We start from the raw sequence: 26,086 nt of genomic DNA, 5'->3' as shown, positions 1-26,086 counted from the left end.
TCCTTATCCTCCGAGTTCTTTGGTAACATCCGATAATTTATATATATTTTTTATAGTGATAATATTTATGTATACAGAATCCAATATTGAGAAGAAGCTATGATTGGTGGGGTGAATGGCAATTCATAAAGGAAGGATTAGGGCATCCATCCCGATCTCTGTAAATTAAGCAGGGCCTCGTGTTTAAAGCATAACCAATCCTTTTAGGCTCAAATATGTTAGATTCCCGACCAAATCATGTGTGTTCACTGTTTTGGTCAGTACAAGTTGTCAACTACCTTGCAACAAATTGATCAAAACCACATAAACACCTATAAAGATTACTGTCACACACTTTATTTGATTAATATGATTAAATATAAGATGATATGTATTTAAAGATAATTTTTAATCGTTTAATATTAAATAATCAAACATAGTGCTTGAAATCGTTGTTTTAAAAAATAACAATGATTCTTTTATTATCGAGATAGTTTAATTCATACTTATTATCATGCACTTACTTTAGAGACGAGTATCTTTAAATAATAAAATAAAGTTGAAAATAAATATTTTTAAATAATTATTAAAATTTAAATTAATCATACAATAGTATTCGAATAAAATGATTAGAATATAACCTAAAGTTTGATGACAAAATAAAAACAATAATTTTACGAGGAGGATGGATGGTAATGAAAGAATAAAATAGAACACATGGTGTGTTGATGATAAGATTCACGTGCCCATCATCGAGAAGCTCAGTCAAGTGAGGTAACCCGTAACCCTGTCGTTCTTTTTCGCTTTATTTTATTTCCAATAGTCGAGGGAGACAGTATATAAAAGGGTAAATTACACGAAAACCACTAAATTATAAATTTGTTTTTTATTTTAATTATTAGATAAAATTTGTACCAATTCTATTATTAAATTTTATATTTAGTTTTAATTAAGTTATCAAAGTTAACTACGAGTGAAATTACTAATATGAAATTTAAATAAATTTATATAATAATATATGTGATCCTTATTATTTATATATTTGGTCAAATTGATCTTAAATTAAATTTTAAAACCCTAGAAAAGTTAACACAGAAATGATCTTAAATTTTGAAGGTTAATGCTATTCAGCGGTCAAAATAGCCTTAACCTCATAATTTAGTGATCTCCAGATTAGTTTACCCATATGTAAATACTTTCTCTTTTAGTACGAAAAATCATTCAAGTACAATCTTTCTCCCTTCACTCCGGATTCAGAAAGCGCCTGTCTTTTAATATCGTAGACGCAATTAAATAAGAATCCATTCAAACCTCTCTCTTTGATCAACCAAAATCTCAGTATCTTTCCTTTAACTGGAAACTCTTCGTTTCCCAAGGTAATACCAAAAAAAAAAAGGCTGGGTCTTTAGTTTTGTTGCTTTTGTCGATCTGGGTATCGTCGGGAACTCGTAGTTGCTTAATTTTGGGTGGTGAGTGTGAGTGGGGATGAGGAAGAGGGAGAGGGAGAATCCGTGTTGGATATGTGGGCACTATCACAAGTACGAGGAAGGGGAAGTTTGTGGGATATGTGGGCATAGAACTCCTGTCTCTTCCGACAAGACATCGCTTCAAGTCAGTGCTTTCCCATCGGAGATCTTGCCCGACTTTCTCTATTTGGGTAGCTATGATAACGCCTGTCGCTCCGAGCTTCTAAAGACTCAGGGAATTACTCGTGTTCTTAATGTAACCCTTCTCCTTCTTCCTCCTCGTTTCCATTTTTTTATTATTTCTGTTTGCGATGGTAATACTATCTGCTTATGGTTTTATTTTGATTTAAATTTATGGATTTTGGGATTAAGAATAATTTGGAAAAGTTGGCTTATTACTGTTTACTAATTGGAACAAGAAAGCGTTAATTAGGATTAGGTTTTGTGTTGTATGTTGAGGTTTGTATTCTGCTACTTGAAGAACTTTGATGGGATTTCTCTATTTTAAGTATTTGAATAAAGATTACATTGGGATTTCTGTATTTTGATGGTAAAGATTAGATTAGAAAGTTTTCCATCCTTAATAACAAGCAAAGCCTATAGGAGGAAGATCTTGTAACTTTGTTGATGTAGAAAATTCCTTTGTCAGTTGTAGTTCCAATTATGGAAGTCCTGTTGTTATCTGTATGCTTAGGGGCGTGGATGAAAGATTGGTTACAGCTTTGGGAATACTGTCAACTTAATAGGAGCACTATCCAGCTCCAAAGGATTTACTTAGATAATGGAGTATATTCCTTGGTGCTTCTATTTGTGAATAAGGCTAACATCATGTTTATTAATGATAACTTGGAAACATGGGGAAGAAGTTTGATATCAAATGTGTGATATTGATGTGAGGCAACACCAGAACAGGTTGTATGAGTGCAATTTATCGAACTTAGCCCTCGAATTAACTGAAAGATCTGATAGTCAAACAGTATTAAGAGCGATTCTGTTGCTTTTAGGTCCTTTAGCCTTCAAGAGGAGAAAATGAGGGTGGAATAATCATAAATTGAAGTTGTAAGATTTTCGTTACTTGAATTATAAAATAGCTTAGAATAATGATAATTTGAAGATGAGGGTGAATGATTAATACAGTGTTAAATATTGAATGTTACTGAATCAAATACATCATAATTGAGATAGATATGTGCATCAAACGTTTTTTTTACTACTGTGATAAGGTTTCCATTGTAAAGTGTAATAGGCCTGAGGAAAAATTGGGATTGTGGACTTGCACTACCACAAGTATGTTTTTGATGCTGAAATTATAACCGTTAAACTAAGCAAGCCAGTAGTTTGCGAACTTCCAACGCTATCGGTGATGTGATTGGAAGGATCGTCATGGGAATGTTGTAGGATTGATGGTATCAAGATCCATTCATTTTCGTTTTTCATTGTGCAGTTTGTTCTCCTCTTTGTTTGATGTTGCGTCCGCTAAAATTCATATTGGTGGCTCTGCATCTAAATTGTAGCTTACAGTCATGGCATATTCTTATTTTGTTTACAATATTTCTTTGCAGACTGTACCTGCTTGTCAAAATCTCTACAAGAATTCATTTACCTATCACTGTCTGCAAGATGACAAAATTTTACAATTTGATGATGCAATACAATTTTTAGGTACGTAACCATTGTGTTTCATCGTGAAGCTTCAGTTGTGGTTGAAATGTTAATTTTGGTATCACGTCATTTGTGCGAGGCTTTGTTATTCCCTCTTTCATGTATCGATTTTCTTTCTTTGCAAATTTCAAGAGATTGGTCTGAGCAGAATTTAATAATTCACCCTCTCTTTAGGTCATGAGAAGCATTTACTGAATATAATTTCTCTTTTTATAGTTTCGTAATGAGACACTTCTTGGTTTTCTCAATTCTCATCTATAACTGCAGGTATTCTGCTGCATGTTCACAATATTGAAACCTTTCTGCAATATTTTCTCTACATCTCAATCACTTTTTCCAACTTTATAATCTTGTCGGTTTGCTTGCAGATGCACGAACAATATGTAATTAGTAGTTGTCGGTCGTATTGCAGTGGCTCAGACACTTCCAGTTGACATGTTGCATGATTTTTACATTTTCGTTGGCATATTATGACCTGTGGTTCATTTCTGCAGAGCAATGCGAGAGGGATAAGGCTCAAGTCCTTGTGCACTGCATGTCAGGGAAAAATAGGTTGATTCTACTACTACATTCTTTCCTTAACCTCGTAATACTCATTAAAACAAACACAAGCTTATTGAAGTTGTTTTTCCTCTTTTTTCTTTCGTTATACTAGAAAATATTGAAACTTTGCATATAGAGTATGGTGGAAGAATCTAAGGCTATACAGACTCTCATCAAGACCAATGCTTGGGTGTGTACGCCCATTTAAATGAAACAAATTGTCTGAGGATGTTTTTATTCTTTGCAACAGGTCACCAGCTATTGTAATAGCTTTCTTGATGAGATCTAAAGGATGGAGGCTTCCCCAAAGCTATCAGTTTGTGAAAGAACGAAGACCGTCCGTTGATATAAATCAAGGTATTTATCATCCCCGACATAGATTGCCTAATATCATGGAAGCCATTTTGTGTCGCTTTTTCATCCACTTAATTGAAACCACAGGGATATCACTTGGTATTATTTGGATGAGGAGAAAAAGACCGTCGTAATATCTTTTATGATGTTCATTCCAGTGTGATCTTGAGGCTGCTATTATTAGTTTTTGATATATGATTCCCGAAAGCGGCACTATCTTCTGATTTTTATTTGCTTGTGATTGGTAGCTATCTACCAGCAGTTGCAGGAATACGAGCAAAAGCTCTTTGGATCATCAAATAACCATAATCCTGCTTTGCTTGCCTTCCAACCTGCTGGAGCCACGTTCAATGTCGGTAATCCAGTTCCAGTTGGTCTTCCGCCTTTAGAAGTTCCACCGCTCAAGTTCACAATTGGTGCAGCAGACCCAGAGAAGAATCTCTGAAAACTTGGCAAACCCTAGTTGCAGAGATATTCCAATGGGTAACACTTAATTTGGCTGTAAATTACTAGTAAATGTTTTTCTTTCTTGCATGTTAGATGTGTCTAGTTTGTGCGTTGCGTCGCTGGGTGCCTTATAATGTAATGAAACACAGTCCTGCTCGTTCCAAATTTTATATACATATATAACTTCTCTTGTTTTCCGTTTCCAGAATAAATATCTAATTGTTTTGGAACTGTTTCATGTAACCTTTTGTCTTGTCATATATGCTCTCGCCATTATAAGAGGATAGGCATCGGTAAATGTACACGTTATCATATCATACTATAAAAGGAAGTAAAAAAGAAAAGAAATTGTTTCCAACCGCCTTTCCTCATCCACTATGAAGGTTCAGCTCAATGGTGCTCTTGGTCCGGCTTTTAAACCATCTAAAGGAGTCAGACAGGGAGATCCCTTGTCTCGTCTCCATATCTTTTCATCCTGATCGTCCATTTAATCACTAAAGCAGTTGCTGAAAACGTTGGATTCCATTTCAATTCGCTCGTGGTGGTCTCCCCTTATCACACTTATTTTTCGCTGACGATCTCTTTCTTTATGCAAAAACCACAAGAGATCAAGACAACTTAATTGATTCTGTCCTTGCTGATTTTTGAAGCTATTCAGGACATCGAGTTAACAAAGATAAATAGAAGATTTTCTTCTCTTCGAACACAAATGGTGGATGAAATTTGCGCTCAGCTTGGAATCCAACGAACTAATGACCTGGGAACTTACCTTGGCACAGTTGGTCTATTGCGGATGGCTCCTCCATTCACTTTTGGCAGGACAAATGGATCCCGGGACTTCCACCTCTTTCCAACTTTCGATCTAACATGGCTGTTCTTAATGAGGATCTCATGGTCAACGATGTTACTCTGCAGAACGACTTTTGGAACTTGTCTCTTCTAAGTCAACTCCTGCCAGGAGCAGTTCAACATATCCAAAGCGTTCCTCCTCCTGCTCTTAATACAGGGTCCGACCGTTGCATTTGGGAACATGTTAAAAATGGAAGATTTTCAATCAGTTCTGCTTACATCCAAATTTCCAATTCCAACTGGTCCCCTAAGAGCAGTGCTTGGAATTTGGTGTGGAATCTTCATGTTCCTGAATGTATAAAGCACTTCATTTGGCTTTCGCTCCATGACCGAATCCTCACAAATATCAACAGGTGGAAGAGGAAACTCACCAACGATCCGACTTGTGTAATATGTGGTTCCAGTGATGAATCAACGTTGCACACTCTACGTGATTATAATGAATCAAAACAGCTTTGGGGCTTTGCCATCGCCAATCAATATACTGCCAACTTCTTCACGCTTCCCTTTGATCATTGGATCCTTTCTAATATTAGCTCTACTCGACCTTACACAGGTTCGGATATTCCTTCGAATATTGTGTTCTCTCATCTAGTAGATTTGGAAACGTCGAAACTCCATGATATTCAATGAGGAAGGTCATTCAAATGCCGAGATTTTCAACAGTGGCATTTCTTGGGCTAAACATTATGCTCAAGCTCCTCAAGTTGTCCATCGCTCTCGTCAGTTGGAAACTGTTCAATGGTCGCCCACGCCCAGTGATTGAATTACTCTCAGCACTGACGGAGCAATGAACTCCCACTCTTCCCTTAGCACTGCAGCGGAATCCTCCGAAACTTGGCTCGTGGGCTTCAACAAATACACTGGCCGATCTACCATTATTCAAGCAGAACTTACAGGTATTTATGAAGGTCTAACGCTTGCTTGGAGCCATGGTTATAGCAAGGTCCAATGCCAAACAGATAGTGCTGATGCCTTCAAATTGATCACCGCCGATACTTCCCCAACTTCTCCAATCGCTCTGGTTCGCATGATTAGCCAATTCACCACTAAGAACTGGTCTTTAGACTTCAACCTGATCAATCGTGAAACAAATTCTGCTGTAGATAGCCTAGCCAAATCTAAAACCAATGACGACGATCCATTCGTATCTTTCGGACAGCACCAAACGCTCTCCAAAGCACTCTTAACCAATATATCCTCGATCCCCCTATCATAGGTCTAGTACCTCTTTAATGTAAAGGTTCTTGCCTCATTATTCATTAAAAAAATTAAATCATTGATTCCAACCCAAATTCTTTCTTTACAAAACATTTCTGAAATTATTACAACAGAAATACCCAATCCTGTATCTATATCTGTATCTGTTCATGTAATTTCTTCACCATTTTGAATGTCTATATTAACACATATCAGAGGTTTATGATAAAACTAGCAAGCAATATATGTTTCGAGGGAGGACATGGCAAGCCATAAAAGACCAGGATCATTCCGCTTTAACGCTATGTAAGTTTCGTCCAGTGTAACATCTTCACTGAAACCAATCAAGAGAAGAATTTCCATGGCCGCTGCAACAACAGAAAAATGTAATATAGATAAAGAAAGATCAAGAAAGAATGAGGGGAAAGAATAAGAAGAAACAAACCTTTGTAATTTGCAACGTTTCTTTGGATTATAGGATTGGCCTGCAACATAGATGGTTATTAGTAAGTAACCACGGATCAGGCGTAAAAAAGGATTCCACATAAAAGAGAAACTACAACGGGTTAACTCATGGAAATAAAGCATTTTCCTCAAGTGTAACAACCATTCTACCTTCCGGAGTCTTCTAAATTTCTTTTCATCTGGGTGTTCAATCACATTCCTGCCAACAAAGAAAATAATTCCAGCTTTTATCAGTACCTTAGCTCACAAAACAAAGACAAAAATGTATGCCAAGCAGATGCATAGTACCAATGCTTTATTGTGTTGAATGGAGGATAGAATTTAAGGACAGTTGAGCAAGAATACATGCCTAATGATCTTAAAAAGAGTTTGCAGAACAACAGTTGCCTCTGTGGGATTAACTTCAGCTCGTAACATCTCAATGGCATTCTGTAGATGGCTACAAACACCAGTCACAGAGTCTTGGATTCTTTGTAGTTCTTGATCATCCAGATTTGGCTCATCAATTTTCATATCAGATATTCCCAATGGTGGCAATAACCTATCATCTGAATGAGGCTCTGCTTCTGCTATTTCATTTGCTTTAGCATCATCAGGGCCGGGTTCTTTATGAGCTTGATCTTTCAAGGTTTCAATTGTTATGTTATGATGAGGATCATGACGTCCTCCGTTTGCAAATCCTGAAATCTTGGATTGTGCGTCTCTGTCATCAGGATCTGGTTCATCTATGATATCACTTCTCTGAACCTTGGTGTCCGGAATCAGCATCGCCACAGATTCAACTACATTTTCAGAACTTGAAAATGCGCCTGAATCATCAAGATCAGGCTCTTCACTTGAACTCATGGCTTCTGGCTTCCCCAGAGTTGTCTGAGAATCGTTTTGAGCAGGATCAGAATGATGTTTCAGTTGTAGAGTTTCACCACGCAGCAAATCATCTGGATCAGGTTCAAACTTGTTTTGATTGTCAGAAAGATCATCAGGATCGGGTTCATAAGCATGTTTACCCTGAGCCCTAATTTGACTTTGAATATCTAGATTTTCATCTCCATCATGCATATCCAACACGGGATCATCAGGGTCTGACTCATCATGTGTTTTGGATGCTTCCACATTGGAAGAAGTGTTTATTAGACGATGATAAGCAGCAGCCACAGCAGAGGCACGAGCATTTTCCAGCAAAGTTGACACATTTCCACCAACTTTCTGAGAATTTCTGCCATTTTCAACATAATAATCTTCTTCAGAGTTATCTGAATGTCTGATTCCACTTAAAGTGTGGGCCCTGGATTTGGTCCAGTCTAGGCTAGCAGCTTCTTCATTCAACTGCAGAAAAAGAAGTAACATTAAATCAAAACAATAATTTTTTTGTCAATGCAATAATCGACAATGAAACACGGTTTCCTGCAAAAAAAAGTGTGCATGGAAAAGGTAGTTTTACCAGTTTATCCAGGGCGTAAAAATTTGAATCATGTTCAGAAAATACCATATGAGCCTGAAATATACAGAAGCACAATTCTCAATCAGTTGTTTGTTAATTGACCACCTCCCTCCTTAGGGATTACACTAATTAATCATTGTTAACATTTGTACAACTGGTAATTGAAATTTATTCAATAAAGCTTACAAGTTCGTGTAGAAGAGTTTTCTTTATGCTCTCATATTTCCTGAATCCTTTGAGGTCATCAGTTCGAAGACGGAGAGATATCTCTTCCCCATGATTCTGAAAGAACAAATAAGAATCAACAATGAAAGATAATTGGAAGTAGAGAAGTTGAAAATTTTAATATACGTTATTTTTATATGCTTAAATAGATGCCATTACCTTATTAAAACCTAGAATGCATTTGGGACTCACACCAACATAACCAATGGGAGCCATCTCAGTCATTATTCCCACACGCCATTGATGCTTTACAAAAAGGACAAGCAGAAAATAGTTTAGTTGAGCTTATAGAATCAGTTAAGCGAAGTAGTAGATTAAATATAGATCCCGTGGCACCTTATTCATGACAGCAATGATTCCAGGGTCTGAAGCAAGCATATGCATCCTTCTTAATGCCTCAGAAGCAGGAGGGTGTAACTGGTAAGAGATAGTTATCAGGAATATTAAAAAAATGAAATGCTTGCTTGTCATTTCCTTGAATTCAAAAACTGACAAATAGCACATGAAGAACACAGTTTAAGATGTCTGGTGCAATTTATATGCATCTCTAAAAGTGCAAAATCAGGAATCTAGAGCCAAAAATCATTTCTCTATCAATAAACGTTCACTTTGTTTGTGTAAAAAACTTAAATTGCCAATATAATCCAAGTGAAACTTGATAAACAGAAATTGCATCAATGGAATTTTTTCATTATTCATTACTTAGATTTGATTTGTCAATGATAATGAATTCAGAAGTACCTCTACTCCTGGAAGTTGAAGAGTGCGGAAATCACAAAAGATATAAGGCCCTTGAGGAAGTCTTATCGAAACACGGGAGGGTCCATCTAACATTCGCTGCCTTAGTCTCCTTTCTTCTTCACTGAATCCAATTATTCTCTGGTCCACTTTTGAATATTGAATAACTCGGTCAACTTCATCCTGAGGAGCCCCCATCATTCTGACCGATTTTCCCTGAATTTAGATTAAACAATGTACCATAAGTTGGCTTCAGTTAATCATATCCATATCACCACTGCATTTTAGTTACTCTCAATCTCTTCAATAAAAATCCTTCAAGCCACTTCAAAATAATTTCAAACAAAGACAATTATGATCATTTTCAGTTTCCCAGTGACTTAATAAACATGAACAAAACAACACAAACAAGTAGCAATTTAACCGAAAAATAAAAAGACATTCTCGGGCATTTGAAAATCATAAAACCAGTTTCAACTCAACATAAATTGTGACTGAGAGATATCATCCTATAAGCAAATACATAAATTACCTCTCGTCGCAAACAGATAAAAGGATGCGACTACTTTATTCAATTAGCATCAAACAATAAACATACTCATGGATTTATACACTAGAAGGGATGATTAATACCGTGAAAATTGAAGCCTCTTGCAAGCTCAAGGATGAATGCTCATCCGAGAAAGGGTGAAGCATTCTCGAGCCTTTTCCCGAAAATTGAGGAACAATGAGGCTCATGGTATCCGCCTTGACATCAGTCAACTTCTGCAACTCATCGCCTAGCTCCTTGAGATTCGCATTAGAATCCATTTCCACCATATACTTGTTTCCTCTCCATATAACAGTCACATTCACCATATTTGGTTGCTCTTCCATGTTGCACTACAATATTAAACAAAAAAAGAAAACAAGAGAAACTTTTAAAAGGCAAAATATTTTCATAATCACAAACACTTTAAAAAAATCCAAACAAATAGCTAGCTTCAAATTGAAGTCTTTTTAAATAAAGGCGGTTGATTTAACAACGAAATTAGAGCACCCACATCACCATTTACATGTTAAACGAATAAAAACCCAAAATTTATTGTTGAATTGAACAAATTCTTACAAACAATTTGAACTTTAACATAAAGAATTAAGGATGATAAATAAAAGATCCAGATTGAGAATTTCGATGGGTTTTTTTGCTTACCTGAGGAATTGATGGGTATTTTCTCTTTCGGAGAAGGGAATATTCTCCTTGAGGATCGATTAACATGAAGAAGAAGAGAAAATAGAAAATATTTGTAAATTGTGGGCTTTTTATTTTTGCTTATATATATAGGAATGGGGTTGCGTTGGATACTAATTTTAACGTGTTTTTTCTAAAATGCGCGGCTGTGTTGGGTCTTTCTGACGCATTTGCTGGCGTCCGCCAACCGGGAAGAATCTGGAACTCAAAGATGATATGTTCGTATATGAAAGATTTTTTTTTATAGTTCTGATATTCTTAAAATACGGTTAATAAAAATAACGGAAATGTTAACATTTTTTAATATTTTTAATAAAACATTACTTAAAATATTTTTTTATTAAAAATATTAATTTCGTTACCTAATTTTTTATAGAAAAATAATATTTTAGATAGTGTCTAATATTAACATTTACAGTAGAAAAAATATTTTAGGTAAATATTTATCAAAAATGTTGCACCAATATTAATATTTTTGATAAAAAAATGATGTTTTAGGTAACGTTTTATCAAAAATGTTAAAAAAATATTAATATTTTCGATAACACCTTTCTTTAGCTATCTAGGGATGGATATGGGACCCGAACACAATTCGACTCAATCGGGTCTAAACAAATTCGGGTTCAGGTTAGGTTTTTTAAGGTGATGTTTAGGTCAGATCGAATTCGGGTTTTGAGTGAAAATTACCCGACCCAACCTGAAAAAAAATATAACTTTATCTTATATATTTAAGAATAATTACAATAATATCTCTCTATATATTATTTTTTTCAATTAAATCACTATTTTTATTGAATAAAAATAATATTTTTTATTATTTCGAGTTCGTTGAGTTTGAATTAGATTTTATCTCAAAAAATCGGATCAAATTCAAATAGGATGAAGGGTATATATTTTTCAGGTCAGGTTGACCCAAACCCGACCCATGCCCATCCCTAAGGCTGTCGTGCCCGTACCTAAGACATCCCCTAGATTTTTTGATATGGTATATTTTTTTAATCCAAGGAGAATTCATAAAAACTAAAAATAAAAAAGTATACAACCAAAGAGAATATAGCATTCCAACAATAATAAACGTCCCGATAAAAAAAAAATCCATCTTCAATCCTGTCACCCACACGTTAGATATCACTCGAAGTATTGTTTATATCACTGGACTTTCAACTGCTTTCATTCCTTGATCTTCCTAACCGGGTCTGTGTAACTTCCCTTGATGCCGGTTCATCCTCATCAAAATTTCAAACATTTAGCAAAAGATTTCATTGTTTCAATTCTGCATTTTTCAAGAATTATGGTACGGGGTATAATCATCCGAATATAATAAGAAGAAAAAAGATAAACATACAAGTGCCGGAAACATACCCATATATGATATTCGCTTCCGGGTATGAGTAACATAGATGCTAACCTTCATCTCTGATTGTAGCCAAGTATGGTGGATGCTGCAATCATACTTGGACTATAACTGGGAGGCATCCGCCTCGTACCTGTTCTGGTCGAAGGGCGGATAAGTTTCATGACCTTCTCAGCAGCTACAATTTGTTGCTGTTGAAGTTCTACATTGTTCATCAATTCCCTGCAAGGAGTCAAATCTCACCAAGTTAAGAATCATGAGTCACGACCCTCCATTTTTATCGACACGATAAATATAGAAGAAAGAATCAATCTCATCGATATAGAACAGTTTCTAAATTTTGTTCAATTATAACTAAGAAAAAACCCATGCCTGTAGAGTAAAAGTTGCTTACTTTAGCAGGAATGCTACTTTTGCAGGCGTACATGCTTGAAATAGTGATTCCGGAATAACCGGAGAATCCAAGAGGATATTGGGAAGTGAGATGCATGGTATCTTTGCTTTGAAGCGAATGAACCATTCGGTAAGGAAATGAGCTCTATAAGTAACTAAACAAGGTAACCTCGCGAGCTGCAACTCCATAGCAACAGTTCCGGACGTACATAAGGCAACTCGGCTTGCCTGCAAAGAAACTAATGAAGTTTTGATAGCATTCAAGTCCATGAAATTCAAATTACTAGGTGCAAGAGGCTTTTTCCTTGATCCGAGTCATGTCTCAAAACCCTGTCAACTCAACATATCTATTGTCTCATTAAGTTCTGTAAACAAATGTTGCTTAACCAGGCTTACAATTACATGGAGTAACATAGAAGATTAACTAATACCAGAAAACCAAGTTCCAAGAAAACATTTTTTTTCATAAGCACCCACAGCAATTTTTATATCAAACATTTCGGAAATATGTTTACTATAGCTGCGACCGTGAGCACTGAAAGACTTACGGTGAATGCATCGTATTTCAGGAGTGGGGTTCCTCCTGGAATCAATATGGAAGGTACAGGCCAATTACTAATGGCCCTAGCAATATAGTTGTCCACTAGTTGATTTGGAGCCACATTGATTACTGATATCAGCTCAGGGAAAGACTCTTTTAGTAGTTTCATAATGTTTGAAAAGATGGGAAGCATTCTAGTGACCTCTTGTAATCTGCTTCCGGGTAGCAAGGTAATAACTGTCGCTCCTTTACAAAACACAGATAGAGCATAATTAAGCATATGTTCCCAGAAGGCATACACAAAGAAAACACACAAGCACACAAAAAGAAATGAATGCAAACAAAATCCAAATTCTAATACATTGCAGTGTTTTTTCAGCTTTCGGTTAATCTGAAGAACTTCAAAAAAACAACAGTATAACATAAGAGTTAAACCTCAAGTTGGACTATAGATGCTATAAATACCAAACTGATGAATTGTAAAAGACAGTGCAGAAACCAGAAGTCCAGAGTGAAGGTTTTGAAGTGGCGACATAAAAATTAGAAAACTTAAGAGTGTACCATCACAATCAAGTTTGAAATAGAAAAACTATCGAGTTTCCAGATCTTCATTAGGTTAATCTTCACGTTACCTGAAGGTATGGCATATTTTTTTCGAAAATCTTCACCATTTCCAGTTATCTTCCACTCATGTAATGCGGTTTCCTTTCCCTAAGCATAAATATTTCTTCTTTGTTAATTCTAAAATAACTATGCATTCACATGCCAATAGGCACACATGTACTCTTTACACAAAATGTACTTGGAGAAAGAAAAAAAAACAAAGGTTTTGAAGCTTGAACTCCCAGTAAAGTTTTAGGAAACAGAACCATCCCATAATTTAACATTCATAAGAGAAGATAAATGATCCTGGAACATATCATGACAGCAGAATATGAATCCATACCATGTTTAGTTCTAAAACATCTTCCAGAATGGGATGACCAACAAAGGTCGCAGCCAGTCCATTTGATTGACAAACTGCTTCCTCATTCGGAAGTATACAGAACAGATGGTCCACAAATTTAGATAGGCCTTTGAGTCTTGCTTCACCTCCTTTCCATGCCCAGAACGATGGTGCTACATAATGAAAGTGTATTGGTCCGTCTGCCCTTTCGTGACCACATCTTGCTGAATAAAAATAGTTTCAGGCACATCATATCAAACAGACAATATGCAAATACATAACACTTGATCCCAACTCCAAGACATCGGTGATATTACCCCGCAACTGCTTAAGGAGACGGAAAGAGAATCCCTTGGAGTCCACAGTCACAACCACATGAGGCCGGAACTGCAATGCAGCCTCCACAGTTTCCTTCAACTTTACCTGACATTTCATTGAATTCGAAAAATCAGTAGTTTAGTAAGAAGTCTTATAATAGAGGTTCAATTAAATTGGTCTCAAACTACTCACTCTGAAATTAAAGAGGTGTGGTAATAATTCCCAGATTCCCATCACTGCAATATTCTCCATGGGGAACAAGGATTTCAGGCCTTGATTGTACATCATTGACCTCAAAGATACATAGACAAAACTTTAGAATAAATACCATGCGGATTCGGATTACTAACATCCAAATAATTCGAGTTTATGAATTGTCCAAAACTAGCCAAATTTAAAGGAAACGATCGACAGTTAAAAAAATAAACTTACCCGCCTACACCGGAGAAGCGGATGGGAACCGGAGAGATCTTCTTTAAGGAAGCCATAAGACGAGAACCAATTGTATCTCCACTGACCTCTCCTGCAACAATGAACACTCTTAGCTCACCTTCCATGGCGGCTCTGTCTATTAGCGATGTGCTTGGAACCCATAAATATCTCCTCTTCAAACAAATGCAACTATTAAATAACTTCACACACCGAATCGCTGGCAACGACATTGATGCACGCTGTATAAAATTTTCGGAAGTGCAGAGTGCTGAAACACTATTCGGCGGTTCAGTTGATTGCATTTCGAAGTGAGAAGGAATGAAGGTAAATGACCGAACAAACTTTGGAGCCAACAAGGCCCATGTCTTATGCTAACATGGACTCGCATCCATGGGCTGCATAATATTAAAACATTTGTTTTCGGGGAATATCAGAAATTTGATAACTTATAAGCCAAATATTTTGTGCTTTAATGGACTCACATCCATGGGCTGGATGATATGAACCTTCTGATCAACCCATTCAAGCATATGCTTGAAAATCTTAATGAAATTGGACTGCAACCATAAACAACTTCAATCAAATTCCAGATTCCATCTAGCAAATATAACAACGACTGAATTTAAATGGGGGGGCGGAAACATAAGATATCTTGAAAGAGGCAGAGCAAATGAAAGCCACTTTGTTTGTTGAGGGAAGCCATTAATGTTTGAGATAAAGATTTTCAGACTGTCATTTTCCCACCCCCATGCAATGCACCCTTTAAAGTTTACAACTACCCTTTCACGTCTCTCTCAACACACCAACCAGATTTCTCCTCCCTTCCAAATAAATGAAATTTAATGGACAACTTAATTACTCATGAATATGATCAGGTCCTGCCTTCTAGAATAATGGCTTGGGTGTTCTCACCTGCCAACCTTTCAATTTCATCTATTATATTCAAACCAGATTTTTATGGCATCAAATATTTTAGGGTAAACTACATGTTTAGTACCTAAACTATCAATTTTGATCTGTTTTAATACCTAAACTTTCAATTTTTTCAAAATCATATCTAACGTTTAGTTTTTGTTTCATTTTAGTATCTCTTTTCAAAACTTAACGTTAAGTTTTGAAAATTTTGAAAGTTTAGGTATTAAAATGGACCAAAATTGATAGTTTAGGTACTAAACGCTTTAAGTTTTTAATGGTGGAGTATTAAAATGAAACAAAAATTTAAACATTAGGTAGAATTTTGAAGAAGAAACAAATAAAGTTTAGGTACTAAAATAGACCAAATTTGATAGTTTAAGTACTAAACGTGTAGTTTATCCAATATTTTAACATAATTGTTATTTTAATATCAAGTGGTAATTCACATTTTAATCACTGATTTGTTTAATTTTCTCATTTTTTCATGTTTTATAGAAATAACTACAAATAGTAGGTGGTGCAGAAGATACAACTCTTAAATATTTCCCACCAAACCTGGCCTCCTCCTCCGTATCAAACATTAAAAACAGTTACTATTTATATTTTTGGATTAAACTTTGGAAAAGTTGTAATTTTAAAACCTTGAAATTCAGTTTCCTAAGCCCCTCAGTTCTGCTTGCAGTGAAGGTGAAATGTCTTGTTGCAGTAGTAGTACATTTTTCTTTGGCTCTTCGTATCTTTATCTCTATCACTTTTCACTGCAACCAAAGCTAAAGTCCCAGACATCGTAGTGTTCGGAGATTCCTCTGTGGATTCGGGAAACAACAACGTGATTTCCACGCTTTTGGACTGAAGCTTTTGGACTGAAGCCAGCCATCCCAGCTTACTTGGATCCAGCTTACAATATATCCGATTTCGCCACCGGTGTTTGATTTGCTTCCGCCGGAACTGGTTACGACAATGCAACCTCCAAAGTGCTCGTAAGTTTTAAACCATTACATACATAAATATATACATTTGAGTAAGAGGTCAATGAAGTTCATTTATTGATTTGCAGAATGTTATCACATTATGGAAGGAACTAGAGTATTATATAGAGTACCAGCGACAACTGAGAGCATACGTGGGTGAAAAGAAGGCTAATATAATTCTGAGAGAGGCGTTGTATTTGATGAGCTTAGGGACGAATGATTTCCTAGAAAATTACTACACTTTTCCCACCCGAAGATCCCAGTTCTCGGTTCGGCAGTATCAGGATTTCCTGCTGGAACTGTGCGACAACTTCATAAGGGAACTCCACGGTCTCGGCGTTCAGAAACTGTCGATCACCGGCCTTCCTCCGATGGAGTGTTTGCCGTTGGAGAAAGCCACCAATATCTTGGGCCAAAACGACTGTGTGCCTGAATACAGCAATGTGGCATTGGAATTCAACAGGAAACTTGAAGGTTTGGTCGGGAAACTGAACAAAGAGCTTGCTGGAATGCGAATGGCGTCTGCACCTGCGTATGATATTTTCTATCAGATTATTACCAAACCTTCTCAGTTCGGTAAGTTTCTGTTTCGTTGCGTTTTCTTTTATTTCAAGACTGCACCATTCGAACAAAGAATATTAATGAATATCGGAGATTTAAGTAGCGAATTGCTGTTATATAACGATAATGATGTTCTCATAATTATTTTTGTGTGATTAAGATACCGCAGTCACCACGATAACATCTGTAAAACACGAGTACAACCACCGTCTGAATGGGTTCGCAGCCGCTGGACCACTAACTTGTGCCTTAATTAATCACTTGAAACTAATCAAATAGTAGAGAATCCTTTTTAGGGCAGCTTTTATCTGCACCTCCACATTAGGTGTTAGGACCCTATTCCATAATATTCAACCAAGCTTTTGTCTTTAATCTCATTCAAATTTTATATATACTTTAACGAAGGCTTCGTTAGTCCGTTTTTATAGGTTTGATTTATTGACCTTCAAAGAAAATTTAATCATTTTTCTTGGATTTTGTAAAACGAATACCTTCAAAAGGTTAAATCTACTATTAATTAAATTTCAATATTATATTTAATATCTCTTCAACTTTTAACAATTTATAAATTCAATACAGGAACAATTTAATTTTTATATATCTAAAAAATATGTAAATAAAATTACTTTTTTTCATTAATACATATATGTACATCATTACAATTGGCTAAAATTTTAATAAATTTATGTAATATTCAATACAATTGAAAATTTCAAAATTTAATCATATCATTTGGCTCACTGTAATCGATATAATTATGTTTTAGAGCATCAAATATATATTTAATGTGATTAAATTATATTACATTAATGTAAAAATCACATTAATTATATTTTTTTATTTAATACCACAATTGTATAGAATTAAATGATTTGATGTGATTTTATATCACAATTGTATTAAATTCTACATTGTAAGAAGTTTGATTATTACAGTATTCGAGACTGGCTCGGAGAAATATAGCCATACACCAGCTTGGATACATTTAATGTGATGAGACAATGGCTATAACTTCATAGACACTATAATTATCAAATATATTTAATTTGCCATTCAAATTTTTTATTTAATCAAAAAATATATAGGTTATTTTGATGATGACAATGATATATTTGCATGGATTTGTAGGGTTTGAGGTGACGGACGTGGCATGTTGCTCGACGGAGAATATTAAACGTATAAAAGTATTATATTTTTTACCCTTTTATCTATAATTATTTGTTAGATTTAAGTTCATTCTAGTTACATTATTAGTTATTCATGCATAATTTCATAGTTGTTGATAACTCTCCAAAAGAGTTATCTTTAGGAGCACTTTTAACCTAAGTTTAGTTTGATCTTAAGCATTTTTAGGAGCATTTTAGGATTAGTTTTAATTAGTTCTTATGATTCTTCATTTTTATCTTTTGTGGGTTGCTTAGGGTTAAAAATGAATTTTAATGCTGAAAATGTGCACTGACGCAGTAGCATTACAGGAAATGTTGTGGAACATCTGATGACTCAGCTGACAGTTATGGAATTCTCTAGAATGGGACAGTTATCCTGGGCAGCTGTCAAAGGGCTAGATCCTATTCGAAACGTGGCAACAGACCATTGGAGGATCAAATTTACTCTTCACCTATAAATAGAGTACTAGCCTGCTCATTTGAACGCAAACCGAGTACATCACATTTCGAGAAAAAATCCACACCTCTACCACCATTTTCTTCACTCGATGGAAGCCTAAGCCTTCTGCCAGGGATTGTTGTAGTAGAAAGGGAGCTCGTCAAATAGCATCGGTCGTCAGCAAATCACTGTTCGAGCATTTCATCGAGATAAGGGAGTGTTTGAATGTACTTAAATTTGTATTGGATGATATTTTGGATTTATGGTTTTATGCTACTATGATTCTGTTTCTATGAGGTTGGATGATTAGATTATGAATAGAAATATTTGTAATCAATGAATGGTTATTTTAAATACTTCTAGAAATAGATTCATTTAACTTGCCATATACTTTTGATAGCCTAGTTGATTCTGAGTAGCATTGTGCATACTGAAAAGTAGGCAGCCTAGTATTAGCCTTGTTAAAATGTTGAATCTTTGATTTATGAAAGTGAAATCTTATTCATTGTTTGTTTGAAACTTGAATCCCTTAATACTTCCAATTTCCATTCGATAGTTGACTTGTCGCTCTCTGTAATGTTGTAGCATGAACTCAAGTTTTACATTTTGATTTTATTTTATCGCCGTAAAACAATCAATCAAAATTTCTCTTTTTTTAAACTCTATTGAAAACCACCTGCTCTCTACGGGATCGATACTCGTAACTTAACGGTTACCACTTTTATTACTTGATTTGCGACACGTGCATTTGCGTTATTGCTATAGCATTTTACACAACATCAATTTCCTTCATCGTTAAGTTTGATATTACATTGTGGTTGATTTTGTGGAAAATATATTGTTGGTGTATGTTAATTTGTACAGGGAAATATTGACTGGATAAATTCACCTCATCTAAGTAAAACTCCACAAAACAAGGGATAAAGCCTAGAAGTTTGGATTTCTACGCAGAATTTAAAGAGGAGAAGAAATCTTGTTTAAAAGATAAAGATAAAAGAGAATTAATATCTTTTTTGTTCCAATTAAAACTCTCATTCTACAAGAATTCAAGGGACCAAATCATCTCCTATAAAGAGGAATCAGGACACAATACAAGAAGAGGTGTTGCGTGTTGTGAGTACTATAAAATATACGCAAATAATGTGCAAGTATACACAATCGCTCAAGTAATATAATGATGAGTGAGTATCGTCTCCACAGGGATTGGGTGAAATCACAAAAGTCTAACCAAAGCAATGCAATATTCTATCTAAGTATAGTTAGTCTTGATATATATAAATGTCCCGGCAATGGATATGTGTATGCTGGTTGATGCGGATTGATGGTGTGATGGTGTAGCAAATGAAAATGCAGTGGCAATGATGGATGTTTAATATTGAGTATGGTGAAATGTCAAGGCAATGAGAAATGGTAAAAACAGTAAATAAAAAGATAAATAAAATAAGAAGAAAATAATCCTCACGTGACAAGCTTCCAATGAAATGAATGGTAAGGATTGGTCTAAGGTTGCTAAACTTATTTCTCAAGTATATTTAAGCTATCTTGTCTTTACTTACTCGACAGGGCTTTCCTAAGGTGTTCAAAAGAACCTAACAGAATAGGATGCCAAGGCATCTGCTCTCACTCAACGATGTTGGACAGCCTACCCTATTGATAAAGACACCCTTTTTAGTCGTTGAAATCCTATCCTAGTCTCTTCCGAGATCTAAGGGATTAAGTTATAATATTCCTAGGCCGGTTCAAAGCCCCTTGAAATTACCATAACCCATTGCTTATGAGGATCTTATCTTGCGTTTCTTCCGAATACTTACAAGTATTTTTAGTTTAGGATTCTTCCGAATACCTATCCTTCATCTAAGATATGGACATTTCCATGCCTCTTACAAGCCTAGATGGTGAAGCATTCATAAGCAAAGCAAATAAAGAACCAAAATAAACTTAAATATACCATTAAAAATAAAGTTTAAACAACCATTCAATCAACCACCACCAAATAAGTTAGTTCATGGTGGGGTTCGAAATATCCAAACACAAAGTCATGAAAATTCGTTCTAACAACCCACAAAATAATATAAAAATAGCAGCAAAAAGGGAAGTGAGAAGAAGCCTTCGACGCGCCACCGGAGGTCTCCTCTCGACCACCACGAACCACCTAGCTCGCTAGCTCCTTTCGGCGCCTAGCTTGCCACTCCTTGGAGCTTTATCAATGGAGGAATATTCCAAGGAAAAAGAAAAGGAAAAAGAGAAAATAAAAATCTGAATTTTTCTGCTCTATGCATGTGCTCTTCGTCCTCTCCTCTCTCTCTCCCATGAGGTGTCATATATAATAAATAAAATATCTAGGGGTAATGATGAGTTTGTTGGGTGCAAAATACCCCTCATACCCCTAGAATCACATTTTGTGCATGAATCTTATCCTCCAAGTGGCAGTGGTCCATTGGTAGCTCTGGCAGGCGGTTACAGCAGTCCTCCACGTGCAGGGATAGCTGTCCAGTGCCAGCTGTCCTGATGCAGAAATATCTTTTTGTCTTTTTCTGCGCCAGAAATGCCAAGGCATTTCAATTTGCTTTAGCAACGTGTGATGCCGCGACATTACTTCCCAAAGAATCCTTTTCCTTGCTATTCCCTGCACACCATAGACAAACTGCACCTTTCCCTCAAACAACACCATTGAGAAATAAAATAGTACAACCACCACAAATGCAACTATATGCAACTACATGATCATAAAATGACTAAAATGAGCTTTAAAACAAACAATAACTTAAGTGAAAAAGGCTTTAAAAGTAGCCTTTTTAGGAAGTTAACACACCCCCAAACTTAAGCTATTGCTTGTCCTCAAGCAATGGATAGCAGTTACATAAGCATAATGTCATGGCAAAGTTCGATAGTAAGACAGTAGGACAAAATTGAATTTAAACCCTCAGAATGATAGGCTTCAACATGCTAGACTTATCAAGAATTCAAGTACTTTTCTCTAGGTCAAAATCCTTTGTGGTAGTGTGTGTGCGTGATTGTATCCAATCTATACTTAGCGAATTTAGACAATTTCTAATCAAGTCCCCTAGTTTTTGTCAATGTATTTACTTATCATTAAGCACATTTTTACTCCTTTTTTTTTATTATTGCTGTTACGAAGGGAGTCAGCTCATCACACCTACTCTCCCACACTCTAGATGAAAGGGAGCATACCTTCCATCCCCGAGCTAGTTAAGTAGAGTCATCCCGTGACTTCTTTCATTCACTCATATGCACGAGGCTTCCATTTATTAAAGAAAGTTCCAGGAAATGTCACGGAAAATAGGAGTGTCCCTCTATAGCTATGCTTAAGCATTTATTCACAGTTTCATTTCTAAGGGAGTTTGTTTTTTATTTTTCTTTTAAACACCATATTATATTTCAATGCCAAGGCTAACTAAAGTTCCTTCATAAAAATTTCCTAAATTTTCTAAGTATAGAGAACATACAAATCGTGTAAATATTTTTCATAAAGCATCAAGCCCTAGAGTGAGTTCTATCATTCTCAACAGTCATTTATATTCAGATTCTAGCCTAACAAAATTATCATCATCGGGTATCCTCAAAACATTTTATCTAACTGTCCTATCATTTACTGATGCCATGGCATAATACTATGCTAATGCTATCATGCATATGACCTACCAAGAACAATACCTCCCCCAAACTTAAGGGAAGCATTGTCCTCGATGCTTTAAAGAGAACTAAACTAACTATAAACTATATGTTATGCAATGAAATGCAACTAAATGAAAATAGATGCAAGAGAGGTACCTCAATGTTTACGTGATGGTGGTGCTTTGGAGGTTCTAGCAACTCCTCGTCGGGTGCGCTTTCGGATAGGTGCTGGGCTGTACTCAGAAGAATTGGAGTAATAGTGCGTAATGCGTCCAGCCGTGGTCTTGGTGCGGTGACCACTACGTTGTGTAGGAGAAGGATTGGGTGCTGGGACGGGGCTGGGTGTTTCTTCGACAGGGACAGTGGGCGGATATTCAGGAGTCTTGGACCGGTGTGTATCAGGAGTAGGGTCATCAGCAGGAGGATCAGGTGCATCGTGCTCAGGCTCTGGAGATGCCTCGGCATTGAATGCCGGCAGAATTTCGTCTGGGAATCCAGGAAAATTCCGTTGTCCATGGGGAATGATTTCTTGAAAGAATGATTCCACCACAGCATCTCTATGCTTCACATATCCAAAGAAGTTACGGATGTCACTGTGTAAAGCATGCAGTTGAGCTTGAGTCTGCGTCACAGCTTCCTCGAGAGCAAGTAACCTTGCCTCGGCATTCGATTTTGTAGCACCTGCAGATTGCTCATGAACATGGTCATTAGACTTGGGATTTTCAATTCCCAACAACAGTGGAAGTCTAGCCCTAGTGATGCCCGATAATCCAGGTAAAATTTCATCAAAAGCATTTTCCTCAACCTTTTTCTTACGACATAAAGCGGTAATTAAATTAGAAAACATCAAAGCACTTGCCTTTTTACCCAAACAGTCGTGAACTTGCTGAACAATGATACGACCCACATCGATCGAACGGGATACCATTATAGAATGCAAAAGCAATAAGCGTGAAAGTGATACCGTAGTGTTGTGGGAGGTAGGCATTAGTTTATGCTTGAGAAAGTGATTCCATAGCTTTGAGCGCGTCTGAAGACGTTCCTGGTTGACCGAGTATCGGCTCGTCTGGCGACCATTCCACTCAGTGTTTTCGAAACAAAGGTCTTCCAAGATCCCATCGTATGTGTTGATATCTGCTTCCTCTTCGAACGTGGCATGGTTATCCACAACATCCTGCAAATGAAAATAACGATTAATAGCAGTGGATGTAAAACGGATTTGCTTACCTCGAACGAATATGGAGTGTTGATTTGGCTTGGAAATATTCGCATAGAACTCCTTAACTAATGAGTCATTCACCGAACCAGGATGACGGGCAAACTTCTGCCATTTGAGCGGCGTCACGATGTCCATAACATCGGGTCCAAAACTACCATCGGTTTCCTCGGTAAAAATAAATCCTAACTCAAAAAAGAGTTTTAGGTTCTTGAAGTTTTGAAACCGAGCCTTGGCCTGATCGTTCTCAAACTGTTGCCAAGCAGTCGTGTCGGTTGGAGCCGGTCTTGAGCGCACCATTTTCAGTATTTTTGAAGTAAGAAAAATGAAAAAGGAAGAAGCTTTTGAAAGCTTTAAAAACTTGGATGTATTTCGGCTATGGAGAAATAACAAAGAAAGAAGATGAATGAAAGAAAGAGAAAAGGTAAAAGTTAAAATGAAAGAGAAAAATTAATAATGAAAGATAAAAGAAAAAGTTAAAAATTTAGGAGGGAAAAGGGGTGATAGGACGGTTAAGAGAGAAATTAGTGGATGGGGGTTGTGCGTATATGGGGAAGGAAAAACTGCCAAAAAGCAATGATGATGATGGGACAAAAATTATGGAAAGAGAAAAGTAAATGTCAGAAATTAAATTAAATAAAAAGAAACAAATCAAAAGAATATCTCTCCAATTGATGCTTTGTCATTTCCTCCCTTTGGTAACCGCTCCTTGTACGGTTTGCAGCAATGTGGTCCCTACAAATCAGATCAAAAATTAATTACAAAATAAAATAAAACTAAAGAAAAAAACTTGAATGTTAAATTTTATTTATGCACAGACACAAATTCAATGTCGAGGCATCGAATTTTGGTTCTCCTCTGGGCACGCTTCAGTATTGTGTAGCCGTAACACGTCCTTGTTGTGCGATGGTGGAATTCCATTATAGGCTTTCAGATGCTGGCCATTGACCTTGAAGATCTTCCCATTGTCTATTCTCTTGATGTTAACAGCTCCATGGGGATATACATAATGCACCTCAAATGGCCCTGACCATCGAGATTTTAGCTTCCCAGGAAAGAGTTTAAGTCTGGAGTTGTAAAGCAAGACTTGTTGCCCCACATGAAAATGCCGTGGCATCAGTTTTTGGTCATGCCACTTCTTGGTTTTCTCCTTGTATATCCGAGCATTCTCATATGCTTGTGCTCTAAACTCTTTCATTTCATTAAGTTCTAATAATCTCTGCTCCCCAGCTAGTTGAGCATCGAAATTCAATCACTTGATAGCCCAATAAGCTTTATGTTCAAGCTCAACCGGGAGATGACAAGCTTTACCATATACTAACTTGAAGGGTGACATCCCCAAAGGAGTTTTGAATGCTGTTCTGTACGCCCAAAGTGCTTCATCCAACTTTGACGACCAATCCTTTCGCTTTGGGTTCACCACTTTCTCTAAAATCTGCTTGATCTCTCGATTAGATATCTCAGCTTGGCCATTTGTCTGTGGATGATATGCCCTGGCAATCTTGTGTCGAACTCCATATCTCAGCAATGCCTTGGCAATCAACTTGTTATCAAAATGGGTTCCTTCATCACTGATGATAGCACGAGGTACTCCAAACCGAGTGAAAATATACTTGTGCAAAAACTTGAGTACGGTCTTGGAGTCATTCTTTGAAGTTGCTATTGCTTCCACCCACTTTGACACATAATCCACAGCAAGCAATATATATATAATTTTCCTTCAGAAGATGGGAATGGTCCCATGAAGTCGATGCCCCACACATCAAACAGCTCTATCTCCAAAATATTTTGCAGCGGCATCTCATGTCGTCTGGAGATGTTTCCAGTCCGTTGGCATCGATCACATCCTTTGTAAAATGCTTGGGCATCTCTAAACAAAGTTGGCCAGTAAAAGCCTGATTGCAGGACCTTAGCAGCAGTCCTTGTTCCACCAAAATGGCCTCCACTTGGGGCCGAATGACAATGGTACAAAATATTACTTTGCTCATCTTCAGGTACACATCGTCTAATGAGCTGATCGGCACAATGTTTGAACAGATATGGCTCATCCCAAAAATAGTGCCTTGCATCGTGCTTGAACTTCTTTTTAGCCGGACTATTCAAATCAAAAGGCACAATTCCACTAACAAGAAAATTAACAAGGTCAGCGTACCACGGGATTATCGCGGCATATAAAATTTTTCTCATCAGGAAATTCCTCTTGGATATCTACCACCTCTAAGTCAAATTCTTGCAAAAGTAAGATCCACCTAATAAGTCTAGGATTGGCATCCTTTTTGTTCACTAAGTATTTTATAGCCGAATGATCAGTGTGAACAATAACTTTAGTGCCTATTAGGTAAGGTCTAAATTTATCAAAAGCAAATACTACGACAAGTAATTCTTTCTCAGTGGTGGTGTAGTTCAATTGTGCTTCATTTAAAGTGCGGCTAGAGTAATAAATAACATGAAAAATTTTACCTCGGCGTTGCCCCAAAACAGCTCCTACGACATTATCGCTTGCATCACACATCAGCTCAAATGGTGATGTCCAGTCGGGAGGGACTACAATGGGTGTCGAGATCAGTTGTCGTTTCAGCTCAGTAAATGCGCCGAGGC

The 26,086-nt window shown here is 36.5% G+C and overlaps 3 protein-coding genes and 1 pseudogene across 4 annotated transcripts; 2 read left to right on the top strand and 2 right to left on the bottom strand.

Moving 5' to 3' along the window:
* Nucleotides 1-1,224: 1,224 nt before the first annotated feature.
* LOC120152192 (protein-tyrosine-phosphatase IBR5-like) lies at nucleotides 1,225-4,656 on the top strand. Its single transcript, XM_039164463.1, has 5 exons — nucleotides 1,225-1,701; nucleotides 3,008-3,107; nucleotides 3,602-3,659; nucleotides 3,901-4,007; nucleotides 4,253-4,656. The coding sequence occupies exons 1-5, from the start codon at nucleotides 1,465-1,467 to the stop codon at nucleotides 4,447-4,449; spliced, it is 699 nt and encodes a 232-aa protein (XP_039020394.1). The 5' UTR covers nucleotides 1,225-1,464; the 3' UTR covers nucleotides 4,450-4,656.
* A 1,902-nt stretch (nucleotides 4,657-6,558) lies between these two features.
* On the bottom strand, nucleotides 6,559-10,696 carry LOC120152189. The gene is made up of 11 exons (XM_039164460.1): nucleotides 10,562-10,696; nucleotides 10,003-10,251; nucleotides 9,373-9,585; nucleotides 8,968-9,048; nucleotides 8,791-8,877; nucleotides 8,593-8,688; nucleotides 8,407-8,460; nucleotides 7,315-8,291; nucleotides 7,116-7,164; nucleotides 6,946-6,985; nucleotides 6,559-6,868 (listed from the first exon to the last, which is right to left on the bottom strand). The coding sequence occupies exons 1-11, from the start codon at nucleotides 10,625-10,627 to the stop codon at nucleotides 6,732-6,734; spliced, it is 2,049 nt and encodes a 682-aa protein (XP_039020391.1). The 5' UTR covers nucleotides 10,628-10,696; the 3' UTR covers nucleotides 6,559-6,731.
* A 988-nt stretch (nucleotides 10,697-11,684) lies between these two features.
* On the bottom strand, nucleotides 11,685-14,891 carry LOC120152190 (probable lipid-A-disaccharide synthase, mitochondrial). 2 transcript variants are annotated; one of them, XM_039164462.1, is made up of 9 exons: nucleotides 14,585-14,891; nucleotides 14,345-14,444; nucleotides 14,152-14,257; nucleotides 13,835-14,058; nucleotides 13,521-13,599; nucleotides 12,896-13,134; nucleotides 12,349-12,575; nucleotides 11,963-12,176; nucleotides 11,685-11,873 (listed from the first exon to the last, which is right to left on the bottom strand). In XM_039164462.1, the coding sequence occupies exons 1-8, from the start codon at nucleotides 14,884-14,886 to the stop codon at nucleotides 12,011-12,013; spliced, it is 1,443 nt and encodes a 480-aa protein (XP_039020393.1). In that variant the 5' UTR covers nucleotides 14,887-14,891; the 3' UTR covers nucleotides 11,685-11,873; nucleotides 11,963-12,010. The 2 variants fall into 2 exon arrangements, with proteins under 2 accessions (XP_039020393.1, XP_039020392.1); XM_039164461.1 differs by lacking the exon at nucleotides 11,685-11,873 and having other exon boundaries at nucleotides 11,923-12,176.
* Nucleotides 14,892-14,902: 11 nt separating this feature from the next.
* On the top strand, nucleotides 14,903-18,804 carry LOC120152347 (annotated as a pseudogene).
* Nucleotides 18,805-26,086: the final 7,282 nt, after the last annotated feature.

The sequence above is a fragment of the Hibiscus syriacus genome, unplaced genomic scaffold (genome assembly GCF_006381635.1).
Source record: "Hibiscus syriacus cultivar Baekdansim isolate YM2019G1 unplaced genomic scaffold, ASM638163v2 tig00111088_pilon, whole genome shotgun sequence".
In the NCBI taxonomy this organism is placed as follows: Eukaryota; Viridiplantae; Streptophyta; class Magnoliopsida; order Malvales; family Malvaceae; genus Hibiscus; species Hibiscus syriacus.
The sequence above is the reverse complement of the archived record's forward strand: the minus strand, read 5'-3'. Positions and strand labels throughout refer to the sequence as shown.

Excerpts from the sequence above, each read along its gene's own strand:
- LOC120152192 (XM_039164463.1), top strand. The coding sequence starts at position 1,465 with ATGAGGAAGAGGGAGAGGGAGAATCCGTGTTGGATATGTGGGCACTAT. Across the intron at positions 3,108-3,601 it reads TGATGCAATACAATTTTTAG|AGCAATGCGAGAGGGATAAG; the intron begins GTACGTAACCAT and ends TCATTTCTGCAG. Across the intron at positions 3,660-3,900 it reads TGCATGTCAGGGAAAAATAG|GTCACCAGCTATTGTAATAG; the intron begins GTTGATTCTACT and ends TCTTTGCAACAG.
- LOC120152189 (XM_039164460.1), bottom strand. The coding sequence starts at position 10,627 with ATGTTAATCGATCCTCAAGGAGAATATTCCCTTCTCCGAAAGAGAAAA. Across the intron at positions 9,586-10,002 it reads AAGAGGCTTCAATTTTCACG|GGAAAATCGGTCAGAATGAT; the intron begins GTATTAATCATC and ends ATCTAAATTCAG. Across the intron at positions 9,049-9,372 it reads TTCAACTTCCAGGAGTAGAG|TTACACCCTCCTGCTTCTGA; the intron begins GTACTTCTGAAT and ends ATCTCTTACCAG.
- LOC120152190 (XM_039164462.1), bottom strand. The coding sequence starts at position 14,886 with ATGCAATCAACTGAACCGCCGAATAGTGTTTCAGCACTCTGCACTTCC. Across the intron at positions 13,600-13,834 it reads ATGTTTTAGAACTAAACATG|GGAAAGGAAACCGCATTACA; the intron begins GTATGGATTCAT and ends ATTTATGCTTAG. Across the intron at positions 13,135-13,520 it reads AAAATATGCCATACCTTCAG|GAGCGACAGTTATTACCTTG; the intron begins GTAACGTGAAGA and ends TGTTTTGTAAAG.